The sequence below is a fragment of the Marmota monax genome, unplaced genomic scaffold (assembly GCF_021218885.2).
Source record: "Marmota monax isolate L192 unplaced genomic scaffold, Marmota_monax_Labrador192_F-V1.1 WCK01_AAM20220418_F8-fsc01107, whole genome shotgun sequence".
NCBI classification, from domain to species: domain Eukaryota; kingdom Metazoa; phylum Chordata; class Mammalia; order Rodentia; family Sciuridae; genus Marmota; species Marmota monax.
In genome coordinates this window covers 38,736-62,335 of record NW_026694607.1, presented here as the reverse complement: position 1 = coordinate 62,335, position 23,600 = coordinate 38,736, and the positions used below count along the sequence as shown (strand labels likewise).

The 23,600-nt window shown below is 35.3% G+C and overlaps 1 protein-coding gene across 3 annotated transcripts in view; it reads left to right on the top strand.

Moving 5' to 3' along the window:
* The first annotated feature begins 5,538 nt into the window (after positions 1-5,538).
* LOC124077742 (src kinase-associated phosphoprotein 2-like) overlaps positions 5,539-23,600 on the top strand; it is a 45,613-nt gene continuing 27,551 nt past the window's right edge. For 2 of the 3 annotated variants that reach the window (XR_009224695.1, XR_009224696.1), the window contains exons 1-3: positions 5,539-5,814; positions 15,287-15,374; positions 15,970-15,995. Coding sequence is in view for 1 of the 3 variants with exons in the window: in XM_058572056.1 (XP_058428039.1) it covers positions 5,748-5,814; positions 15,269-15,374; positions 15,970-15,995 (199 nt within the window). In the remaining 2 variants the exon portion in view is untranslated. Of the gene's footprint in view, positions 5,815-15,268; positions 15,375-15,969; positions 15,996-23,600 lie in introns of all 3 variants that reach the window. The other variant, XM_058572056.1, reaches the window with a different exon arrangement.

Below are 23,600 nucleotides of genomic sequence, written 5' to 3'. Positions count from 1 at the left end.
AACTAGCTAAAAAGTGATCTCCTGAAAGTGTATTAGAAAACATTGTTTCATCTAAATTTATGCTTTTTAATTGCTGTAATAACAAAGATAAATTCCTGTCACAAAAATAATTCATATGGGTAACAGTGGAGAAAATTCAGTAAATAATTCATATTGAACTGGGTGTGGTGGGCCAGGCATGTAATCCCCCAAATTCAGGAGGGTGAAGCAGGAGGATTGCAAATTTGAGGCAGACCTGGCAATTTAGCAAGATACTGTCTCAAAAAACAAATAAACAAACACAAACAAACAAACAAACAAAAAAGAGGCTTGGGGTGTACTTAGTGGTAGAATACCCTGGGTTCAATCCACAGTACTAGAAAAAAACATTTTATTGAGTCACATATGGTTGAAAGCTCAGATGTGAGTCCTTCAAAATTTAATTAGGCAGCTATGTTCTTCAGCTTTATTCTTGTAGACGACTATCTTTTCATTAAATGTTGGTAAGGATGTTGTGGGGATCAGAGCACACTGCATAAAGTACGTCCGTGAACTCCTTCCTTATTTCACACTGCTAGTCCTGAAAGCATTCTTTGGAAGGCCCATGTAGCCTGCTTTCTCTTGGAATGTTTAATTTCCACAATATGGTCTCAGTTATCTTTTATCCAAGGTGCAGTGTGTTTAATGAATGTATTAGAATTCATGACTTCTCAAACCAATCTAAACCAAGGTGCAAGGGAGATAGTTACTCATCCTCTCTCCTGAGTCTCTAATTGGTAAAAGTTCAGGGAGTGCAGGTCAGGGTCATCCTTGGGAGTGGGGTGGGTTGGGGAAATTTAAATGATACCATTAGTCTTGCACTTTACCCCCTAGATAAGCTGAAGAATAACTTTCCCTAACTCTGTTATAAGCCAAGAAAAAAAAAATGGAATTTCTGAGGTTACTGTTTGGCACGTCTGAGGCAGAAATTAGAGATTTCAATGACAAGAATTAAAGGGGGGAAGAATCAAAATTCTTATCTTTCAATGCACTTGCTCACAGTGCAAGGTAACCTCACCAAACCGTAAAGAAGAAGTAAAACAGTTCACATGGAGAGGAGGGGGCTCTGCATTAAATCTTAGTAATAAAGAACAAGCATTTTCTTAGCATGAGCATACACACTGGGAGCTAAGGCTGACCAGTGTCAGAAGGCAACACAGGAATTGGATTTCCTCATGTCTCTAGAGATCCAAGTAAAATTTAAGACCAGCCTGTAAATCAAGATTATAAGAGTGCAGCACAGCTATGGTCCAAGAGGGTTAGAGGTAATCTAGACATATACATCCCTTTATGAAAAGTAAGCACTTGGTCTCAGAACCCGAGCAGGAGAAATTCAGTTAGTAGAGCATGGCTAAAAGGTTAACTAGAGGATATCATCAAGCTTATGAGCAGGCAGGGCTGGGAACTGGCTCAGCTTAGCATGCATGAGGTACTGGGTTTCATCATGCTGAGATTTCTGAACGCTGTCTGGAAAGGACTAAAAAGAAGAAGAACAACAAAAGATAGGCTGGGAAGGGAAATTTAGCTTAAGGGAGAAAAGGGCTGCTACTGGGCAGGAAACAACTCTCTGCTCAGTATGGAAAAGGATAGACAGTTCTCTCACCTTATTCCTTGTTTGCAGAATATTAAAGACATACAAGATCTTGTTAATAACTCAAAGTCAGTCCATGTTAAATTGCTTATTCTTCTTAATTTTAAAATGATTGGCCAGGATAGCAAATGGCACAAGTATATGTTTATATGTATGCAAATAAGATGGAAAATAAGAAAAAAATGTGTTTCTTATCTTGCTAACTTAATTATACACTAATATGGTTAATAATAATGACGACCTAGGCTGGGGGTGTTTTTCAGTGGTAGAATTCTTGCATAGCATGAGGCCCTAGATTCTATCCCCAGTACCAATAAATAAATAAACGAATATGACCTAAAAACTCAAACCATGAGCTGCATCTAATAGAACTTTTTTGGTTCTGGTTGGGCTTAATTTCACATTTTTTATGGGTAACTGACTTCATATGAATTCCAGTGTTAATATAATTTTTTTCTTGTTGACTGCCACACAATGATGAAGTCATACCTATTACTTCTAGAAGAATCAAAGAAAAAGAAGGATAAGAATTTCGCACCTTTACAGCAGTCTCATGAGAGACTTTGAGCCAGAACTATTCAGCTAAGCTGCTCATGGATTCGTGACCATAAGAAACCATTTGAGCTACTGTTTAAAGCTGCTCAATTTTGTTAAGCAGCAATATATAACTAATATAATGCCTGAATATAACCTTTCTCCCATATGCCAAGGAAAGCTAAGCAAAAATGAAGATAGGAGAGTCAGGAAAAATGTAAATAGTGTTTTGGCCTGCTGTCTGCAATGTTCCTCTAGTTTTTTTTAAACCTAGATTTTTTGGGCAGATAATTGTTCAGTACTCTAAGTTAATTTTGAAGGGGATAAGGAAGATGTTTAGCATGAGAAATAAGGCCATATATGTATCATTAGATTTTTCCCAGAGTCTAGTCTCTTTTTTGGTTCTGGTTGGGAGGTAGAGGAGGCCATCACCTTTCTCTGGTTGAGATTTACAGTTTTATTTATTATCATTATTATTAACCCCATATGACTAGTTTAAAGAATATAAAGTATGATTTGATTTCCATCTTAGTTTTTGTTATGGAAACATTTGGAAACAAGAGAAATATATATTTATTTTAGCCTCTCTTTGTCTGTCCATCTTACAATCAATTTCAGTAACTTTAACAATAGATAGTAAAAATGATAGAGTATACAAAGCATTGCCCAAATGAATTCATCATGGACCTGTGTCTGAGAATGGGTTCTTAAATAGGGGAAGTGTGTTTTATACAAAAAGTCCATTTTCTGTTATTGCCTTTTTTATTTAGACTAGTGGATGCTATATATTTTAAGGCAATCTTAATAGTTTTCTGTCTTTCACTAACAAGAATGATTGTCATAATGAGCATTGTAGACACTGTCCATTTGATCCACTCCAGAAAGCTGTCTATTTGATACACAAGTAAATCACCTCAATTCCTTTGTGGAATGAGTGGAGTATAAATAAATAAATGAGACAATAATAAAAAAGAGTGGTCAGTTCTGTCAGAAGGCAACAAAGGATAGGGAAATTTGGAGGCCTGGTGTAATTAAAAAAAAGTGACAAGACAAAGAATTATATGTGATAACTGTAAAGAAGAAATGATTCTTGCTAATAAAAAATTTTCATGAAATAGTTCCTTCCTTCTTTAGCAAATGGATAATTTTGTAGTTTAAGAATAATAGTTCTTAATTCTTTGACATCAGAAAAACCTATATTGTAGTCACTATTCACTTTTAACTCTACCAAAAAAATTGTAATCTTGTTATTATTTTGCATGTTTTACCTCAATTCTACAGTTTTTGTCTTGTTTTGTGAGGTAAAGAATGGATATGTATATGTCCTGATTTTTCCTTTTACAATTAGTATTTGTTATTATTATCTCTTAGTGAATTACACAAAATATCATACTATTTAATTTTAATTTTTAATTATTTTTATTTATATATGATAGCAAAATGCATTACAATTCTTATTACACATATAGAGCACAATTTTTCATATCTCTGGTGTACTGTACAGTACAAAATATAACAACAAAATATATTTTGTTGTTGTTGTTGTTCTGGGGACTGAATCCAGGGCTTTGTGCATACTAAGCACATAGTCTGAGCTACACCCCAGCCCCTGAATGTTTTTGATAAAAATATTAACAGAGCCATTACTCCATGTTGGTGTAGGGTTCCAGCTAGCGATGAAAGATAAATTATGACAAATTTAGTGCTCTACAGGTGCTGGGAGGTAGTAGTGATTTTCAAAATGAAATCTCAGGATGTATGACATTCACCCGAAGGAATTGTTTAAAAGACTGAACCAGAATCTCTGGGAGCAAGACTTGAGAATCTACCACGTCACAGGTTCTGTGATTCTAATGCAAACTAAAGTGCAAGAACCATTGATCTAGAGAAGTTTGAAGGGTAGAGAAATAAACGATTGACAGTTCAGTTGGAACAATATTACATGTTCAAAGTACAATTGTAGCACCTATAAAAGATAGTCACTATCTTTACTAACGGAAATGTAGGTAAAGTTTAAGAACTGATATTCATGTGTCGTTTTCAAATAATGAGCAGAGAATGAGGGTGCAACTTGGGGCATTCCAGTGACTGTTTCCAAGAGAAATGCACAGTGGACACTCATAACATGCTTTGTCCTGGCAATTCCTATCTGGAGACTTTTTTTTATCAGCCTTTTTTTTTTTTTTTTTAACGTGATTAGCAAGGTATATTGGGGGAAACAGATGAAATCTTTAGAACAGGGAGAGCCAGTGTGCTCATTTCCCAGGACTGCCATAATAAAGCACAGCAATATGTATGACTTAAACCAGAATCTTAGTATCTCACAGGCCAGAATTCTGGAATCAGGGTGTCAGCAGGGTCATTCTCTCTCTGAAAGCTGTTGGAAGTGTCCTTCCTTGCCTCTTTCAGTTTCTGGTGTTTGCTGGCAATCTTCAGTGTTTCCAGGTGATGCCTGCATTGCCTCAGGATATTGCAGAGAGTCACCACCAGGAAGAAGGTCTTCAAGAGATGCAGCCCCAAACCTTCTCTCAGTGATTTTAAGGTGCAGAGGAGCTTGAATGTAATATCTACCTTTCTTCATTACACACATACTTTAAAGGAATAAGATGTGTCTCTTTGAGAAAATATGTAAAATTTACAGACAGAATACGCTTAAGTGTTCCTTGACAAAATGTTCAAATTAGAGCAAACTGTACAATTTTGTTATACTAATCACCACCAGCGTTTTTTAAAAAGGCTTTTAGATGAACAGTGGTACCTAATATCTACTTAGCCTTCTGGTTTCTCTGTTTTGTTTGTTTTTATTCTCTAATAGTGCCCAGAACTCCCCTTTCTTTCTTTGTAGTGGGGGAAATCGGTCACCCCAAGAATACGAATTAGGCAGAAATGAAATGTAAGAGCCAATCAGAATGCTCCCTGGAGCAGCTCCAGACTGGCTTCTCTAGGAGGACTGGCGGAAGATGGACATTGTTACCTTCATTCAATCAAACAAAGAAGGCCATAATAGTTTAGGGAGGTCGAAAACTCCTCGTGGATTAGCAGGCGACGCGTTAAACTTCAGCAGATCTAACTATCGGACAGAAGGCCCCTTCGTCCGAAAACTTCTGGGCATTGCGGGACACATTGTTTTTCGGGATTCTGGGGAAATGATTAGCGGTTGTTAAGGTACCAGTACCTAAAATGGCGACAAGCGGCTTCAGCGGTGGGAATCAGGTGACGCAGGCCCAGTCCGCTAGCTTCCCACTAACCGCTCCTCCTCCCGCTTCCCTACGTAGAGGTGGGCGTGGCTTGCCTGGAGGCTCTTTCTTCAGATGCTGATTAAATAGAAGTGTACACATGCGCAATTGGGTCCCCTGCCTCCTCCACGCCCACCGCCCGCCCCGTTTTCCGGGCGGGGCTGGGCCAAGAGTCCAGCTGCTGCTGGCTGGAGATTCAGTGACTTATTTGTTGTGACTCCCGGCCTGGCAGTGTCCGGACTCGTAGCCCCGCTGTCCGCACCGGGACCGCTAGCCCTAGCCCCGAGCCTAGGTCACAGCCACAACCCCATCCCGTCGGTTATCCTTTGAGTACAGGTCCTTTCCCCGCACACCTTGCGCTCCCTAACATGCCCAACCCCAGCAGCACCTCCTCTCCCTACCCCCTCCCTGAGGAAATTAGGAACCTGTTGGCAGGTAATGAGCGGGAAGGGGGCGGGTAACGCTGCCGGGGCGGGGGCGAGGGGACGGCGAGCCGATGGGGACAGAAGCTTTCAGAGTCCTTACCCTGCCTCCCCTTGTATCCTGTCCCCCTGCCTCCCTTTGTATCCTGTCCCCCCGCCCCGCGCCCGGCGCCCGGGTCTTCTGACTAGTGGGGGCGGGACAGGGAGGAGGTAAAAGAGGGGCGCTCGGGCTGAGAAAGGGAGTGGGCTTGTGTGTTGAAATTTGGTGCGAGGATGGTAGCCCTACTAGATGTTCTATACTAATGGGATCCGGACAATTCTGTGTGCATAATGAAGATGCCGTGTGTGGAGGGAGGGGAGAGGAAGAGGGAGAGAACATTAATGAATGCATGTGTGAGAACTGGAAAGACAGCAGAAGTCAAAGAAGTAGTTCTTGGGTGGCCTCGGCAGTGGGGATGGAGGGTGTAACAAAGAGATGTCAGAGCCACAGGGGTTAGGGGTGATGAGGTGGAAGGGGGTATCATTTCTAAAACTCCCACTTTTCTTGAACATTCCAGTCCACTCTGTATTTAAGACCTTTAAAGAGAGCCGGATTCTCAGATGGCCACTTGTCTTCAGCCACAGTAACTATTAACGCAAAAAAGGAAGGATGTGTTAAAAGTCCTGCTTCCTGTGTCACATGATGAAAGTGCTTTATCCTTGCACCCTCATCTTCCCCTTTTCAGTTTTACATTCCTATTTATGGGAACTGTTATTTAGGAGTTAAAAATGTGGTTCTTCAATGCCGTTACAACTCTACTATTCAGTAATGTTCTGAATGTGGAGCTGTGCGTTTTCTCTAAGGACCAATGAAAACTTTAGAGTACAAAATATATCTTTATAGGGCAGCGCAAATCTTGCGTGTTCTGATGTTCTGGAATTCTTAGTATCATTTACTTTGTCTCATGTATGTCTGAATTCTGGAAACGGAATTTATTATTTTACTTTAGTTGTCTCTATCTTTCAATATTGATCACAACTGTATTAAAACATTTTCTTTCAGATGCCTGTGTTATAAGTTACTTATTTTCACTCATAAAAGCATTGCCATAAAAAATGTGATATTTGAAGTAGTAAGTTGTTTGTATAGCAGTGCGTCAGCAAATGTTCTAATAATAATATACTGGTACACTATTTTGGGGGTTAGCATCAATAATGTGATTGAGAAAATAAAACTAAGTGCATGAATGAAGACTTATGTTTGTATGAACATGATAGTGTGAAGAATGCCTTTGTAGTGGGTCAGTGTTTCTTTCACTTTAAGAAATGATTGTCCTCATTAATGGGTAGCACTAAGGAAAATATTGAAAGAACTATAGAGGCAAAGCCAGCTTTTTTCCCACTATATGAGTTTCACATGAATACAAATCTTGTTTTACCACAGTTAACATTTTTGATATTCCAGTGCTGGCCTTGCTCATCTAGAAAATTTTAATAACCACAATAGAGAAATGTTTATCATTATGTCAGAAATAAATGTCATCATTTTCAGGTTATGTTTTTGAATTTAAGAAAAAAGGTGCAAACCTCTGCTTGCATGTTTTCAAAAGTTTGACAGCTCCCACAGCAAGCTATGTGCTATTTCAGGAAGTAGAATATATGGGTTATAAAACTATTTATTCTTTGATTCCCATAGGTCATAGTTTTTCATGTGGCTCTTACTTGTGTAAATTAAACTAAGAGCTCAGAATTACATATTTTAATTCTCTGCCAATGCTAACTTCCTATATATTTCTGCCATCTCTCTTAAGTCAGGTAGTATATTAGCATAATTTCTGAAATTACCTTTTCCCAAATCATTTTATTGACATTTTTATTATTCCATATGACTAAAGTACATCACATATTAAAATACATGAGTATTAAAAACAAATATTAAAATGTTAAAACTTTGGAGATTATAAATTTGGATCGTATTGTTTTTTCAAAGTATACTTTTAAGAGCTGTGGATATGAATTGGGGGATAGGCATATCTTTAACTAAATCAAAAAAGTGAAGCAGTTTTGTCAGGGTTTAGAACTTTTAAAAATGTATTCAAGGAAAGTTGTTAATATTCATGTTTAACTGTAATTAACTCATTATGTCCCATACATAGGACACCTGTAAAAACCTATAAAATTTTATAGGACACCTATGATATTGCTCAATGTATGTTTTCCTATGTGTCCTATGTATAGGACAATGGGACATAATAGGTTAAAATCTTTTCTGAGGTAGAAAAGGCTTTGAGAATAGATGCTCTCAGCAGTTATTTCGCACAGTTCATTCAAAAACATTTTGGGGATGCATGAGGATTTGCATCATTTAAGTGTATTGGTGATAGTGCATGATTAAATTTAAAATTCTAAAACTATAGAGGAGGTGTTTGTATTGATTTGAATTTTAGAGTTATTGCTGGCTTATCTAGTATATATATATATATATATATATATATATATATATATATATATTTTAATTGAGAAGGAGATATTGGTACTGGTGGTTGTGAACAGTCAAGTGTTCTGAGAATACATGGCATGGTGCTAGAATTCCAAGGTAGAGAAGATAAGAAGCTAAATCTTCTAGAAGTTTAAAACCCTTTGCTTTGAGGAAAAAGAACATAAAGTCAAAGATAATGGCTTTCAGAATAATATTTCCTAAGACATTTCCCTTTGTGCTCCATGTGCCCATTATCCAAATCATTATGTCATATATGCTAAGTATTTGACATTTAACTGCTTGATGGGGACAGGTTCTGAAGTGTATGTTATCATATTTGTTCTTTGTTTTTCTTTTTGATTATGGTAGTTTTAGGCTACTTTTTCAATACTTGTCCCCTGTTCCTTCCCCTTTTAAAAACATCATATAGAAATGTGAAGAATAGAGGTTATTAGTCTTAAATCACATTTAATGATACCCTTGGAAAGTGGCAATATAGAGTTATGTTTTCTATAATTAAGTATATTAAATCTTGAAGGCCTATACTTTTTTTAAAAGAAGTGTTGAATTATTCTTCTGGTTATATAAATAGAAAAGAGTTTTTAGAATTTTGAACCACTGTTTATACTACAGGCAACCTTTGATTTCCCCCTCTAATGATAGAACAACAGGTTTAACCAGGATAATTAAAATCAAAAGATAATCCCAAATCTTGTCAATTTAATCTTCCACATCCAAATATTTTGACTAGGACTAACAGCAAGAATAGCCTTGATTTATGTGAGTTTTTCCCTTCTGGCAGTCAAGAAAGTGAGAAGTACTGGAACCACTGCCCACTACCCCACTTCATTTGTCTAATCACCCTTTAAATATTGGTTTGTTAGTGATTTGTAGTCAGATATTCTAATTCATTCTCATTCACTCATTTTACAGCACCAACTTTTAAAAGGAAAGCTAACAGATGTTATCTTCTTTTTATTAAATTAGAAAATGAAGCAGATGTTAAAAGAAAATAGTTGTCAGTACACTAAAAAACCAAAACCAAACCAAACAATAAAGTGGCTATATGATTTCTGCAAAGTGACCTTGAGGTTTTGATCACATGGCAGTTTTATTAGAAATATCGTATTTTTCTCTATTGGAGATTTCCACTTTTTTGTTTGTTTTTTAAAACCTTCACACATTGTAATTGATAATCCCTTTAGGGCACTAGATAAAGAATACAATTCAGTTGAAACAGAGGCAGAATTTTTTTTTCAATGTTGAGTGTAGTATGGTTTGATTTCCACCCTTCCAAAGCCCTATTTATAATTCGGTCAACATTTTGGTTTTATTTTTCCTCTGAGAATTATTTATGGTGTATCTAGTGTACCATAACTTCCTTCTGGGGCATTGGCTGAGTATGTAAAGGGAAGAGTGCCACCTACTGAGTCACCAATAGTCACCTACTTCTTAGCACCTGGAATTTCCAACAGAGCAAGAACAAGCCTGCCCCGTTTTGGCAGCAGTAACTGATGAGCTTCGAGTTGATAAGAGAACATTTAATCTCAAAATAAAATCAATCTATGATAGTCTTAGATATTCTCTTCTAAAAATAGGAATATGAGCTTGTAAATCAAGGGACCAGAAGTTTATTGAGGTGTTTTGTTTTTTTTTTTTTTGACTGGGTCAAATAATATAGGTGAATTAAGATGTGGTGTTAAGGAAGATTATTTACGTATTTATCTTAAGCCTATAGTGTCCTACTTTTTCTTGGGAGGGGGTATTTTAGCATGTCCATTCAAAGTATTTTCATCCTACGTTACCAAGTAAGGCTCTTGATGTTATCCACAATTTTTATAGTCCTAATTAACATTGGTTTACTTTAAAAAGAGAAACCTAAATATACTAAAAAATGAGTAGTATATGAAAAATTTCCAAGTGGGGTTATCTCTAACGGATACCAGCATTAAAGTATTGCTAGAAAGAAGGAAGAAATAACAGAGTAAGAAAAGCCTCTGGTGATTTGAAACACAGTTCAGTTGTCTCTCATAAATTTAAGATTAAGTGTCATATATGGGTGATAAAAGTGGCATAGGCTAGGTTTTATATACTCATTATTCACTTAGTTTGTCTTTTTCAATTAAAGCCAAGTCTATCTTTTTCATTCCACTGAGTTTACATTTCTTTTTCAATCACATTCTGAACACATTACAATAGAGGCTGCCTAACAGTGAATATAGTGTAAATCTCAGACTAATGTGTTATTCACTGTGGCTTCTTTGAGAATGTGTGGTAAAAAGATTTTGATTATTGTAAAGTGCTATTTATCAGGAGTCATCTTTTAGAGGTTGAAAGATGGTCAGCCCTATGTTTCAACAGCCCAGCTTTCTATCACCATAAATCATTTAGCTTGTAAACCCAATTTTGAAAATTTTATAGGATGATTGGATTATAAGGCTCAGGTATGTTTTAGCCATTGCACTATGAAAACTGTGCTTGTTTATGTCTTCTTTTTCTATGTTTGGGAAGTCAACAGTTCAACCCTAACCTATAAAAGTGCTAGGTAATCAAGGACATTGAGTTGAACAATCAATAACTTTTCAATTAGCCATTTTCTGACTTTGGACATTTGGCTTCATTGATCTGAATGTACCCAGTTTAATTGATTTTTATATTTTCGCCAGTAGTTGTTTGGTCAGATCATTCCCTGCTTTAACAGAAAAGTGTCTTTTTGTTTTCAGCCTCAGTCTAGGCTACTATCCTTAGCACATTAAGTTTGGTGACAGCACAACTCAGTGAATACAAAGTGAAATCTGACCCAGTTCATAAAGTAGAGCAAGATGTGGAATTAAGTAGTAAAGCCATTTGGGGTGCTGTGGGATTGGTTTTTACGCTTATTTTATTGATCTTGGGCTGAGCAAATGGTGGTGGATTCAGCTGAGTTCCTGTCTCTTGCTCTTTACAATTCAGAGGTGTCTGTGTATCTGTGTGTAGGTACTGGGGACTAGGGAGAAAGTGTGTGTGTGTGTGTGTGTGTGTGTGTGTGTGACCCTTGTGGCTCTTTACAGACTCCAGCCTGCAGGTCTTATTGCAGGCTCTTTAGTAGTGGGGGATGGTGAGGACAAGTGGTCAAAGCTCCACTGTCTCCAAGAGTGGGAACCTGGGCTAGGTACTCAACTTGGAGAATCTGACATATAGTATTGTTGGCAAGAATTTTAAAACTCTTCTGATCTTGTGTGGTTCCACCTTTTCACTGTTTGATCTGTACAGAAGTTGGTAGAAAGCAGCCTGTGTGTGTTAGATACCTGTTGTTATCACTCAGGACCCTAGAGGAAGATCGGGTGGCAGTTTTTCTATGGGTCTTCTCTGTATTAAAGAAATAATTAAAAAAAAAAAAAAAAAAAAGCAAGCAAGCAAAGAAAAGTCGGAGTACCGGTCATTGAGTTGTGTGTTAAGTGTTTATCTCTTAAGGGTCTAAATGGCTATTGAGAGGTTTCTAACTTAAACTGTTTAAGATTGCTGAGCCAGAACAGGTCATCTTTTAATTTTTGTTTTCAGACCTTAACATCTATCTACAGAGCAGTTGTAAATCTGATCTCTTCAGCGGCCTTCTCCCCCAGATCCTTACCGCAGTTCCTGGAAATAAGGCTTACTCTTGACCATGTCAAGGTGTAAACAGCAGCAGAGATCACCCCCACGTTTACTTTTGCCAGAATAACTTTTTTAAATGATGTCTTGCGTGGGTGGAGGCTGATGGGGTAATTCGGGAGTAAAGTGCTGGCGGTGCAGACCGGCAGTTTCCGAGGCTGCGGGTGGGGAGCAGTTAGATCTGGTGTGCTGGAGACATCCCTTTCCAGCGCCCTCTCTGCAAGGGCCAGCGAGGCCCCCGCATGTGTCTTTCCTGCGGCGGGCGCCCACGGGAGTGAATGGAACCCCTTCCCTCTGAGAAAGGAATTCTAATTCAGGCCAAAGGGCGAGCGAGCAAGGCAGGCTGACCTTTTCTTGTAATCCAATTACAGTCTTTCCCCCCAAATTATAGGCAGTCAGGAGTCAGTGAAATTTACATATTAACCGAGGGACACGACCCCTAAAGGAAGGTAAAAGAAGGCTAAGGCACTTGCTAGTTTACCATGCTTGCTAGTTTACAGCAAGGCTATTTATAGCCCAGTAAAAAAGCTTCAAATCTCTTTTCCAACCAGCCAGAGGAGCGCTTGATTCACAGAAGACTTTTATTGCTCGCTTTTGAAATATTACCCTGGCTTTGAGCTACAAAGCCGCAGATCCAGCCCCATTTGTCTGGCGAGGGCGCTGCCCCAAACCGGTATCTCTCCCTGCTCACAGCTCGGTGGATAGGGAAACCTGTGTTTAACATTCCGCAGGGTTGAGGGTCGAGGGTGGAGTTTCTCGGTGGGCAAAGCTGGAGCATCTCCTAGGAAAGCCTAAGATTACTTCTTTTCTGTGCATGTTCTGTCTTTGCGCTTGGGGAGCCAAGTCGGTGCGTTGCACAGGCACCGGGCCGAAGGCTGTCCCGGTAACCAGGGAGCTTCCGGTGCTTAGGAGAGGCTGCTTTAGTTGGATCTGAAAATAAAAGGACAAAGTGTAGATGTGTAGATTTTAAGCCATGACTTAGATTTCAAAAGCTTAACAGACAGCCGAATCTGTTGACAACAATAGATTATAGCAAAAGCCGCTTCCAGTTAAAGTTCTTATTTATTAAAATAAACATCAAAGTAGTTCCTACTCTCTACATCTCCTTTGAGAAAATACTGATGAAGTCAATGTTTATTAAATCCTTTCAGTTGCCTTAAATCCTTTTCTGGGAAAAGCTTGAGGATAAATGTATTTAAAAGACTACTATAAAAGTATAGATCTTTTTCCTTACCCAATCTCTTAATCCCCTCCCCTAAAAAAATACTTATTTTTTCCTGCAATCTCACACTCTCAACAAATATTTTCAAGTAGAAGCATGGGTAGTATCTAAAAAATATTTATTGGAGGTTTTAAGAAAGTACTACATAGAGTATTACAGCCTTTTTTTAGTTTTCTGAGTTTTTATAGAACTGAAATATTAGATATTTTAACATGACCTTTTAAAGAAATAACTCTTGAGCTGCAATTCGTTGTGTTATTGCTTCCGGAGATAGAAAATAGATCCTGTTTGTTTAAACTTGGATTGTATAATGAAAATGTAAAATAGGCAATTAAATACTCGTGGAAGAGGGAATTAAAGACAAACATTGAGTGAAAATAACATTAAGCAGACTATTCACTAGTCATTGTGCCAGTGATTCTCTCAAGTATTGAGTCCACTTGGAAGGAACCATCAGCAGTAGGGATGCTACTTCTTTCCTTATTCCATTTTTTTTTTTTTAAAAGAAGAAATATTACTGTATGGATCTCAGGGAAGCCAATGATCTTTTCCATTTCAGCTAATGTCTGAATGTCCAAAGGTTGCTTGCTCCTCTGGGTGCAAGTTTCTCATAAATTTCATTATTTTGAACTCAGTTGAGAAGTCTGGGTCTAATTTGCACTGGTTTGGGATAATATATGTCCTCTCTTCAAAATGGGCAGCTCCAGGAAAGAGAAGCTGGGACATTTTGCTTCCATTTCATTTTATACTTACTTTTAACATATTAGTTGTTAATGGACTTCAAACCATAAGCTGTTTTTAAAAATTACTGCAAGATCAAATTTTAATTCGTTCACTTTTCATTTTGACTTAATGAAAAAATACCTCTACACATTTGTAATGAATGTATCATAATTTAATCATTTTTCCTTACTGGATCAAAATATTGCTGTGATCAAGATTTAAAATTGATTACAAACATTATATCCTATATATTAGTTTTAAATAGTTACTTATAAGTGTAGTTGAGGGATTCTTTATTATACTACTTTGCATTACTTATATACAATACTACGTTTTGATGCCATCTTTTTATCAGTGTGAGTTTGGATACAATGTAGTTAAATAAAAGGAAGTAAAACATACATATATATATCTCTTCAGTATGAAATATGGATGAATTATAGCCATGCCTATTTAAAAAATTTAACGGTATCTTCTATATTAGATATTTTAACATGAACTTTGAAACTCTGAAAGTAAATTAATCTAAGGTATATGGTATTTCATAAACAATGAGATTGGAACTATCATAAAAATCAGTTGAGCAACGACTTCTTGAAATTTTACATGAGAGAACCAGACAAGAAAATAATTGAGGAGTTTACTAACATTTTTAAAAAGATGCTTATGAGGCAATGTTACATAAGGTCATAGAAATCTTATTTCTTGGATACTATATTTTTAAATAGCAGAAGAATCTATTTTTCTGCTTCTTCCTTTATGTAAGAAACATACAGGTGGAAATACCATGGCAGGAAGCAGGAGCTCACAGAACTACTCAGCTGTTTTTCTTTTTTATTTGAGTGGCTAGAGTGGGTGGGGCCAGTAGTAAGGAACAGGGTGTGATTTGGGAATCTTGTCTAGAAAAAAGGAATTTATTTTTTCTTTCAAAGCATTAAATGTTATGTATTCCTGAAAGTGGATTATAGAAAGGATCTGAGAAAAACAGACCCTTGCCAGAGACATTAACTTATATTGATATACTATTGTGAATGTCTTGTTCATATAGGAACTCAAAGAATACGATAAAATGATAGTAACACATGCATAAAAGCTTGGTGCTTGCTTTTGTATGAGAGTTTGTTTTATGGGCACCATAGTTTATTAAAACTCGTGTGCTTCTTCATGGTTTAATGGTGCCAAACATTCAAATAGCATTTGCTTTGCTAAGCGTAAGTACAGCATACAAATTTTATTAGCTAAGTGGTGAGCAGATTTGTCCATCTTAGTATGTGAAACACACTTCAACGGTTATACTCTGGATTGATAAATAGCTATACCGAATTGTACAGATATTAATGCTTATATGTAAAAACAACCATTGTTGTATTTGTTTTCACAAAAAATGATTCTTTGCCATAATTTGTATCCTGTTTCTTATATTTCATGATTTACATGTTGAAACATTTGTAGCAGACACATTGAGAGGGGAAAATTTATCCAAGAAAGCAAAGGAAAAGAGAGAATCCCTTATTAAGAAGATAAAAGATGTAAAGTATACGTAAGTCACCTGCCTTTAATTACTGATTTCTTGCTTAGAAACAATTTTGTAATTAGAAATTGATTTTAATAAGGAATTGATTATCATGGAGTGAAATTTTAATGTTTATTTATTGGTGTTAAGTATTTTTTAAAAGACAAAAATATATTCCACAAATATGCTTATTATATACCCCTTTCTTGGGAGGTGCTTGACTGTGTATTTTTGTAAGCATTCTAGCAAAAATTAACTGTTTATTTTGATTATCTGAGGGTATATTTGATTTAAATGATAAGACATGGGTAAATTAATGATTTTAATATAAATATGGAAAATACCTTAAGACACTGAAAAGAGAATTCTTTTGTTACTACATTAAATGAATAAACATATGTTATAGGTATTAAAGATGTATCCTCATTTTATTACTGTACTCAGATCTTTAAAAATAATTTCACTATATATTCCTAAGCATTTTGGAATTGCCATTTCAGCACAGGAAATAATTTTCCCCTCTATATATATAACATAGATTTTAGATTTGAATGTGCCACTGATTAGACCTTGCTCTGATTTGCCAACCTCATTTTAAAATATAATGTTCTTTATTTTGCAGCTATCTTCACGAATTTCAAGACAAAGGTAAATTTCAAACTTGAACATTTTTTTTCCTCTGTGGAGATTTTCAATAGAATAGTCTAACATCCTGAAATTTGATAGTTGAAATCAAAATTTAAATTTCCATGTTATATATTTAGACCTTCAAGATGAGAGTGCTAGCTCCCCCTGCTGAGAAAAAAAATAAAAAGCATATCCAGAATCCATTGCATTCCTCAAATGGAGAAATCTTATGCATTTAACATTCTTAGGTTTCATGTTTCTTCGGAGTTCACTGTGGCAGAGATTTGTTAGGACAGGTATATACTTGCAGTTACACATGGAAGAATTCAGTGAGCAGCGGTGAGATATGAACTTGATGCTATCTAATATTGCAGAGGTTATTTTATAGAATGGCAGGAGCAGAAGGGCCTGTGGCTGGGTGTTCACAGGTCATGTTTTTGAAGGGTACTTTAAAAACATGCAGGTGGCTGCATGCCTGAAGGCCTGGGGTCCCAAGAGAGGTGCTCTGATCTGGATAAATGAAGTCTTAGTGTTGAGCAGGTGGTGCAGGAGGGGCAAAAACTCCAAGGGCATCTTTGTTCCATTTCTGAGACCATGAGATTTGGGGATCATAGGGCCTGATACTTGAAGGTTTCTCAAAATCTCTTTTGTCAACTAGACAGAGGCCTTCTACCAGCTGGGAGCATATTGTTAACAAATGTTGTTAAAAACTATTTATTACTTAAAATATTTTTAGGATGTGACTTTATAAATAAATAAACCTACCATTTATGGGGAAAAAAACCTCAAAAATAAAAACTGTAAATTTTTGTTTGATAACGTGAGTAAAATCTTTCTCAAAAGCTAGTTTTTTTCCCTTGTTCTTTTGATTTGAATGAATCTGTTGTTTCTTAGAGATTTGTAGAGATGGGGATTCAGTTTTCTGTTTTTGAAATATGTGAAAGTGCTGGTCTTCCTTTAGATTTGAGAGGCAGCTGTTTAACATGCTGAAGGCTAGATCAGGAAAGCCATAGGAAGTTCCTACTACTTCATGTTTTCAGTTCTGTAAGGGGAACTCAGTATGGCCCTTATTTCCCTGATGCTAATTCATAGGTCATGACCTCCAGCTTGTGGATGCTGGCATGAGGGTCACAGTATGAGGTCACTTGACCAGGACTGAGCTAGGTTCTGGGTTTGGGGAATAAACAGTGTAATGTCTTCTAACTGGAGTTAGCAGGACCCACAGAATAATTAATATTTGTGCCGACTGATAAGTGAGAGGATATTGACAGTTCTAATAAACCAAGTACTACCAGACAAACCTACCAGACACACCTAAAATCAATTAAAAGGAAGTCACAGTTTCTTTTCACATTAAATCATCAAGATCTGTATGATTTAAGGGAATAAGAAGTTTTTCCCCCCTGTATTGAGATTTTACAAAAAAACAAAACACTATTAAAGAGTAGAGCAGGAAACTCTTTCTGTCCCCCAATACCCAATTTTTTTGGTGTGTTTCACAATGAATTCTAAACTATGGACTTAATCCTGTTGTATTTTTTGCTTTGTCAAATATAGAAATGAATTTATGTATTTTAATTACGATAGCTTTTATACAGTGTACTATTATGGAGGAATATTAAATATTTGATTCTGCCTCTCTTCTTAAAAGGCATATTTTGTTCTGGTGATTATTTATTGAACTCTTCATTGTGGCTTAATTATTTGTATATTAAAAAAATTTAAGCTAAGAAAGCATGATAATGTGAAGTCATTCTATAATTGCATATGGTTCAGTAATAGTGTAGGAACTTTCCCTTTGGAATTCTGTTTTAGAACTTGTTCAGGTGTGTGGATATTAAAATTACATTACGGAGATGCATTATTTGTCTCCAAAGAAAATGGAAGTTTATATTTCTATTTGATAGAAATTGAAAAATGAGTTGAGAATAAGAGTTCAAATAGTGTGGAATTCAGAGATTCGCCATAATCATTTTCCTCCGAATAACTAATTTGTAGTTCAATACTGCTATATTGAGTTAACTAATCACCAGCAGTGTCTGCTCAAAAGTAAGCTTGTGGCTAAATTGGAGGTATACCTTGGAGGAATATGAGAAGCTGAGTAATTTTATGCCATTTTACCCTACAAATATATTCAACTTGATTCTACAAAGACTATTTTATAGTTTATAGGAATAGTAAAGGGTGCAGACTTAATAATTGCCAAGCAATTATTCAAGACACTTTTCTTTTTAACAGTAGGAATTTATTATAAGATACCTACGTTGAGAATATTCAATCCTAAGTATGTTTTGGTGATGCTGTTCCCCTCTTACATTTTCCCCTATGGGTTTCAGATTATCTTCATCCAGGGAGAACTGCGAAGAATTCCTTTTGGCTGGTTTCCTGTTTCTTTCTCTCATAACAAAATAGGGTCACAATGAATTAAACTAAAGTTGTTTTCCTCTGTTTCATATTCTTGATTTTTAAAATGATAGTTAAATACCATTTTAATACCATTATTGGGAGAAAAAAGAAGCAGATATCTTAAATAAAATAAATAATTCAGATTTATTCATTTCAAAAAGTTTTTAATCTCTCTAATGTACAGATATCTATCTGTTGACCTTCCTTCCCATCCTAATTCCTCCTTACACTCCAGCTACAATTTCCCATTCTGAGATTAAATAATACAGAATGTCTACTTTGAAGTAGTTCAATTCTTAAATTAATTGAATTAATATGATATAGTAAACTGCATAAATATTAGAAGGTTGTTTTTCATTTCTAGTTTTTTTTGTGTGTGAGAATAGTTTGTATTGTTAGAAACGTGTTTTATTACAGTGGCTCCTAGATAATAAAGCTCCACTAAGCTAATTTTTAAATTGTTATTTATATTTATTTCCATAGAAAACTATTTTTAAAAATTTCCCTTTTCATTTCTTTAATTTATGAAAGTTCTCCTTTTGTCTCCTTAAATGCTCCAGTCTAGATTTCCCCATAAAGAGATCTGACAAATTGGACATTAGAATACTTTTCAGTTGATTTTCTGAATTCTTTAATTGTACTTGCATTTAAAAATAATTTGAATCCAGTTGGCTAAAACACATTTTGCTTGACCTAGTCCCTGTTATTCATTTGAAATATTGCTCATTTTATCTAGAGAGTGCCTTCTTACCTCAAAGTATTGTGTAAGACAGAATAACCATTTAACCCTAGTTTCCTAGTTGCAATATAGCCCAACTCTCTAAAGAATATATTATCTTCCATGTACTGGAATTATGCTATGTGATTATTTTTTAATTATTTTGTCACATAACAAGATCATAGGTCTCTTAAGTGTGACTCAAAATAATTATTTTTGTAATGAGAATAGATTATTATTTGAGTAAAGACTATTTATTGACTGAACTTTAACTAGAATTTTCTAGTATATATTAGATACATGATAAAAAATGTTTACTTACACTGTAGTTGTAGCTTGACCTTTTATTAGTCTCATTTTACTCAAGTGATGATTTGGATGTGATTACTTTCCTTATAGACTGATTTATAGAAACAAGACAATGTGAAAATACCTGTTCATGTCACATAGTAGTGTTCAGTAAATAATATATTAATGCATGTTAACTAATTCAACTTAATTTGTCAAGAAGATTTAAGTTAATCTTGACTCATAAGTTCAGTTTTCAAATAATTTTTAGGAAATTATCATTAATTTTTAAAAGAAGGGCAGACATATTAAATGATAATTACTTCAAGAGAATGGTTTCAAATTTGTAAAATATTAATGCCAAAGTTTTTTTTGTTGTGTTTTTTTTTTCAGTTCTGGTGATTGAACCTAGGACCTCATATATGCTAGGAAAAGAATCTACTACTCTTCCATACTGTATCTCTAGTATCTACATTTTTAAAAATGTGAATTTATTGTTTCAGGTGCAATAGCTAAAAGAATTCCATTTTCTACTTTAAAAGATCTTGTCCCTCTTAATTGCAAAAATTTATTTAATAGATTATGCCCCTAAGACTTCATTGATATTGTTAAATATGCATAGATTTACTTAGAAAGCAATTTCCTTTGACCTTATCATTTGTACTATTTCTTAAGTTTATCAATTGGCTTAATAACTTGCTAAAAATAGCAGTACTGTTAGGTAAGAAGGGAACTATTTTAGTTTGTTCTAATGGAATCCTTAAGAGTAGCAGAAAAGTCAGAAGTTTGGATGATGTTTAATTTGCTTTCCTTTACTATTCCTAACGTAGTACATTTTCTGTTGAAAGCTGGCTCCACAATGAAATTTGAGCAGAAAACTTACAGCTTTTTTCTTCCACCACACACCCCCACCCTTGCCCTTGTACAAACGTAGTCAGCATGTTTGAGATTCTGGGACCTGTAGTGGTAGGAGTCTATTTCTGAGGCAGTGCTTGAGAAATGGTGTGTTTATTTTAAAGCTCTGCCTCAGTTTGGTGTAAGAAATTGTGTTTACTATTTGCATGCTATGAATTAGCTTTCCTATTGTGGAAGAATTATGAGGAGGATCTTCTTATTTTTCAGTAACCTATAATATCCTTTAAAGAATTTAACTTCCCTTAGGAAATTGCAAGTTAAATGCTTAATTCTAAAATTAGATCAGACAAGTAAACCAAGTAGAGAATTAGAAGCTAATTTGTTTTCATATAGACTAATCCCCCCGCCAAGTTTGTCTTTCATGCTCTGTATGAAGGAATAGTTACCACCTAAATTGTTTTATTAATTTATTATTTTTTCTTTTAAATGAACATTTAACAATTATATATGGCTGTAGGGTACAGTGTAATATTTTGGTGTGTGTATATAAAATGTATACTAAATTTTAGGGATTTAATGTTTTTAGCTATTTAATGTTTATCTGATTGTGTTTAAAATAGCACTGTATTTGAAAACAAGCAGTAAATTGGGGTGACTCACCGTCAGTGGTGGTAGAGATCAGTGGAAGCAGAGTTGAGTCACTGTTGGGCTGCCTCTCTGGTCCTTTAGGGAAATGTTAATTGATGATGAGCCATAGTGATTTGAACCCAACTATTATGAATTTAAAAATAGATATCAGATAAATATGCTGCTGTGGTATGATTAAATGTCGATTCTGTTATGATATTTAAGGTGCCACTGAAATTAAAGGACAGGAAGCCTTGGATTATTGTCTTTTAGGCTGTTAACTTTGTATGGTTAATTAAACTTTTGAAAGTTGTGGGATAAATCAAATGCTTTTCTAGGGAAACAAGAAACAGTATTAATGAGCAACAACCCCATAATTATCCTTGTGAGTACATAACAGGGACACATTCATGTCTTTTCTTTGCGCAATAACTTTTACAAAGAAGTATTTTTAAACTGATCATTAATTTTATGACCACAGAAATGAGATGCAAAATTTATGCTGTTTTCATTGGCACAGGCTCAAGGCACCACTGACATTATGTGCGATTGTAATAGAATGGCTGCCAACTAATGATTCTGTAGACATTTCATTTGAGCACGCTTTTCTTTTCGATGTCTGATTAGTCTGTAATGCTTTCAATTATGTCTGTAAATTGTATTGGATACGTTTACCTGATGCCTGTTGTTGATTTGGAGTTCAGTTTTTTATTACATAAACACAAGTTGAACATTTTCCCTTTAATTTATAGAAGTCTTTGCAGGTAAGGCTTCAGATACTTAGCCCCTGGGGAGGAAAAATGCTTTGTACTACTCAACAGCGACCCCTGTGTTCAGTTAAAGCTCCTTATAAGAGAGCAATTCTTACTTTATTGGGTTGAAAAACAAGATTAAGGGAGGGGGAAAAGGGATGGGGCATCCGTCACTGAGCCAACAGTAAGATGAAGAAGGTCATGATGAAAAGTGATAATATGTTTCTCTTAATGCAGTTGTTTAAAAAGGGACTTCTCTGTACCAATGCTATGGAGATACTTTACTGAGTGAATTCAAAGGAAGTTGGGGGTGAGGATGGGGAGGGAAGAGATCAGGCCAATAGCAGTAGTTAATTTATTTTGTCTTAGATAAATGTCACACTGATTTTTTTTTTAGAAAAATCATACTTTCAATTAACTGCATTTCTTAGAATGAGTAAATTGGAGACAATTTTATAATCGAAAGGTTAAAAAAACAAAAATCACAGAAGTCTTCAACATGTCAGTGACCAATTTATGTAGAATATTCTTTTATTAAATATTGAGTTTATAGCTTAATAACAATTTTGTTATATGTGTAATAGAGAATGTGTATATCAAATGTAGATAGTATGTTCATCTGTGTGTATGAGTGTATAGTACACTTTACACATGTGTACACATAAAAACTTACAATGGATATTATCAAAGGACAATAAACTACTTCTGATTTTCAAAGATTTTAAATTATCCACTCATTTCCACATAGAGTTTAAGAGATTTAAACCTGAGAATATGAATTTTTAAAAAATACTTTTCATATATTCTTTGGTTTTGTTGTTTCCTTTGTAGTCATAACAACATAGTATGCTAAGTGCTAAGTTCGATGATGTATTTGAAGTATCCTGATACCTGCATTTTTAAAAAATTTCAGCAAGTTTTATTGTTTTAGTGTGTGTGATACAAAACATCCTCAGAAAATACATATCATACAAGTTCTTTCTTAAGAATATAAGGATATCCTAGCAGCTAAAAGTAACCTGAGAATTTTGTGACCCTCTGCTACTGCATATCCCAAGTACTATCATAACTTGTTCAAAATATTTTGGGTGGCACTTTCTCAAGTTCTTTCTTACCTTATATTTGAAATCTGAGCACTTTTGCTTTCATAAAAGAAATATTATAAGGGATCACTGAGTGTTCTGAAAAGTACTTGGAACATGTCAAAAGAAAGATAAGTTAAAATCTGAAGAATGAGAAGTATTTATGTGTATTCCTTGGAATTTCAATCAGGGAAGAAACATCATCATATTTTTTATACCTAGAGGTGAAATCCTAAGAATGACGAGAAAGCCATCCCTGTATTCTGCTCTTGTTGTTTTCATGTCTTGAAAGAGGTTCTTTGCTCTATCAAAATTTTTCTCTGCTGGAAAGTAGGGAGACACCCACCCAGCAAATAGGTATCAGGGCATACAGACATCCTTTTGGAGAGACGAGTAGCTTTAATCTGGATCTGCCCAGAAACTGTGGCTCAAATTTAATAGTGTAGAACCTTAGGCTTCCTGCCAGGATTTTCACTACTTTTTGAGTCACCCCTGTGGTGGCTGGTTTTCTCTTGAATCTGTAACAGGTAATTCGAATTGTTAATAGTTAGATGCTTGATAATAATATTAAGCATATGTTTTTCTTTAATGTTGAATCTATTAAAAAAAAGAGTGCTTGTATATTACTGGGCTAGCAAGTTGCTGATTCAGTGTTTTATTAAAAAATTATTTCAACTAAGTATATGGAAAAAGCCCAAACCACAGATCTTACCATGGGGGATTGAGTAAAACAAACAGGCAGACAAACCCCAAACAAACCAACCTAGGATTTGGAAATCAAGTATAAAACTGGCCAGAACATTTTTGAAAAAGACAATATACCACTGAATGAAAACTGAAAGTGTTTACAAATCATCTTGTTTGTATTTTGAAAGGATTATGTGAGTTTTAAATCAGT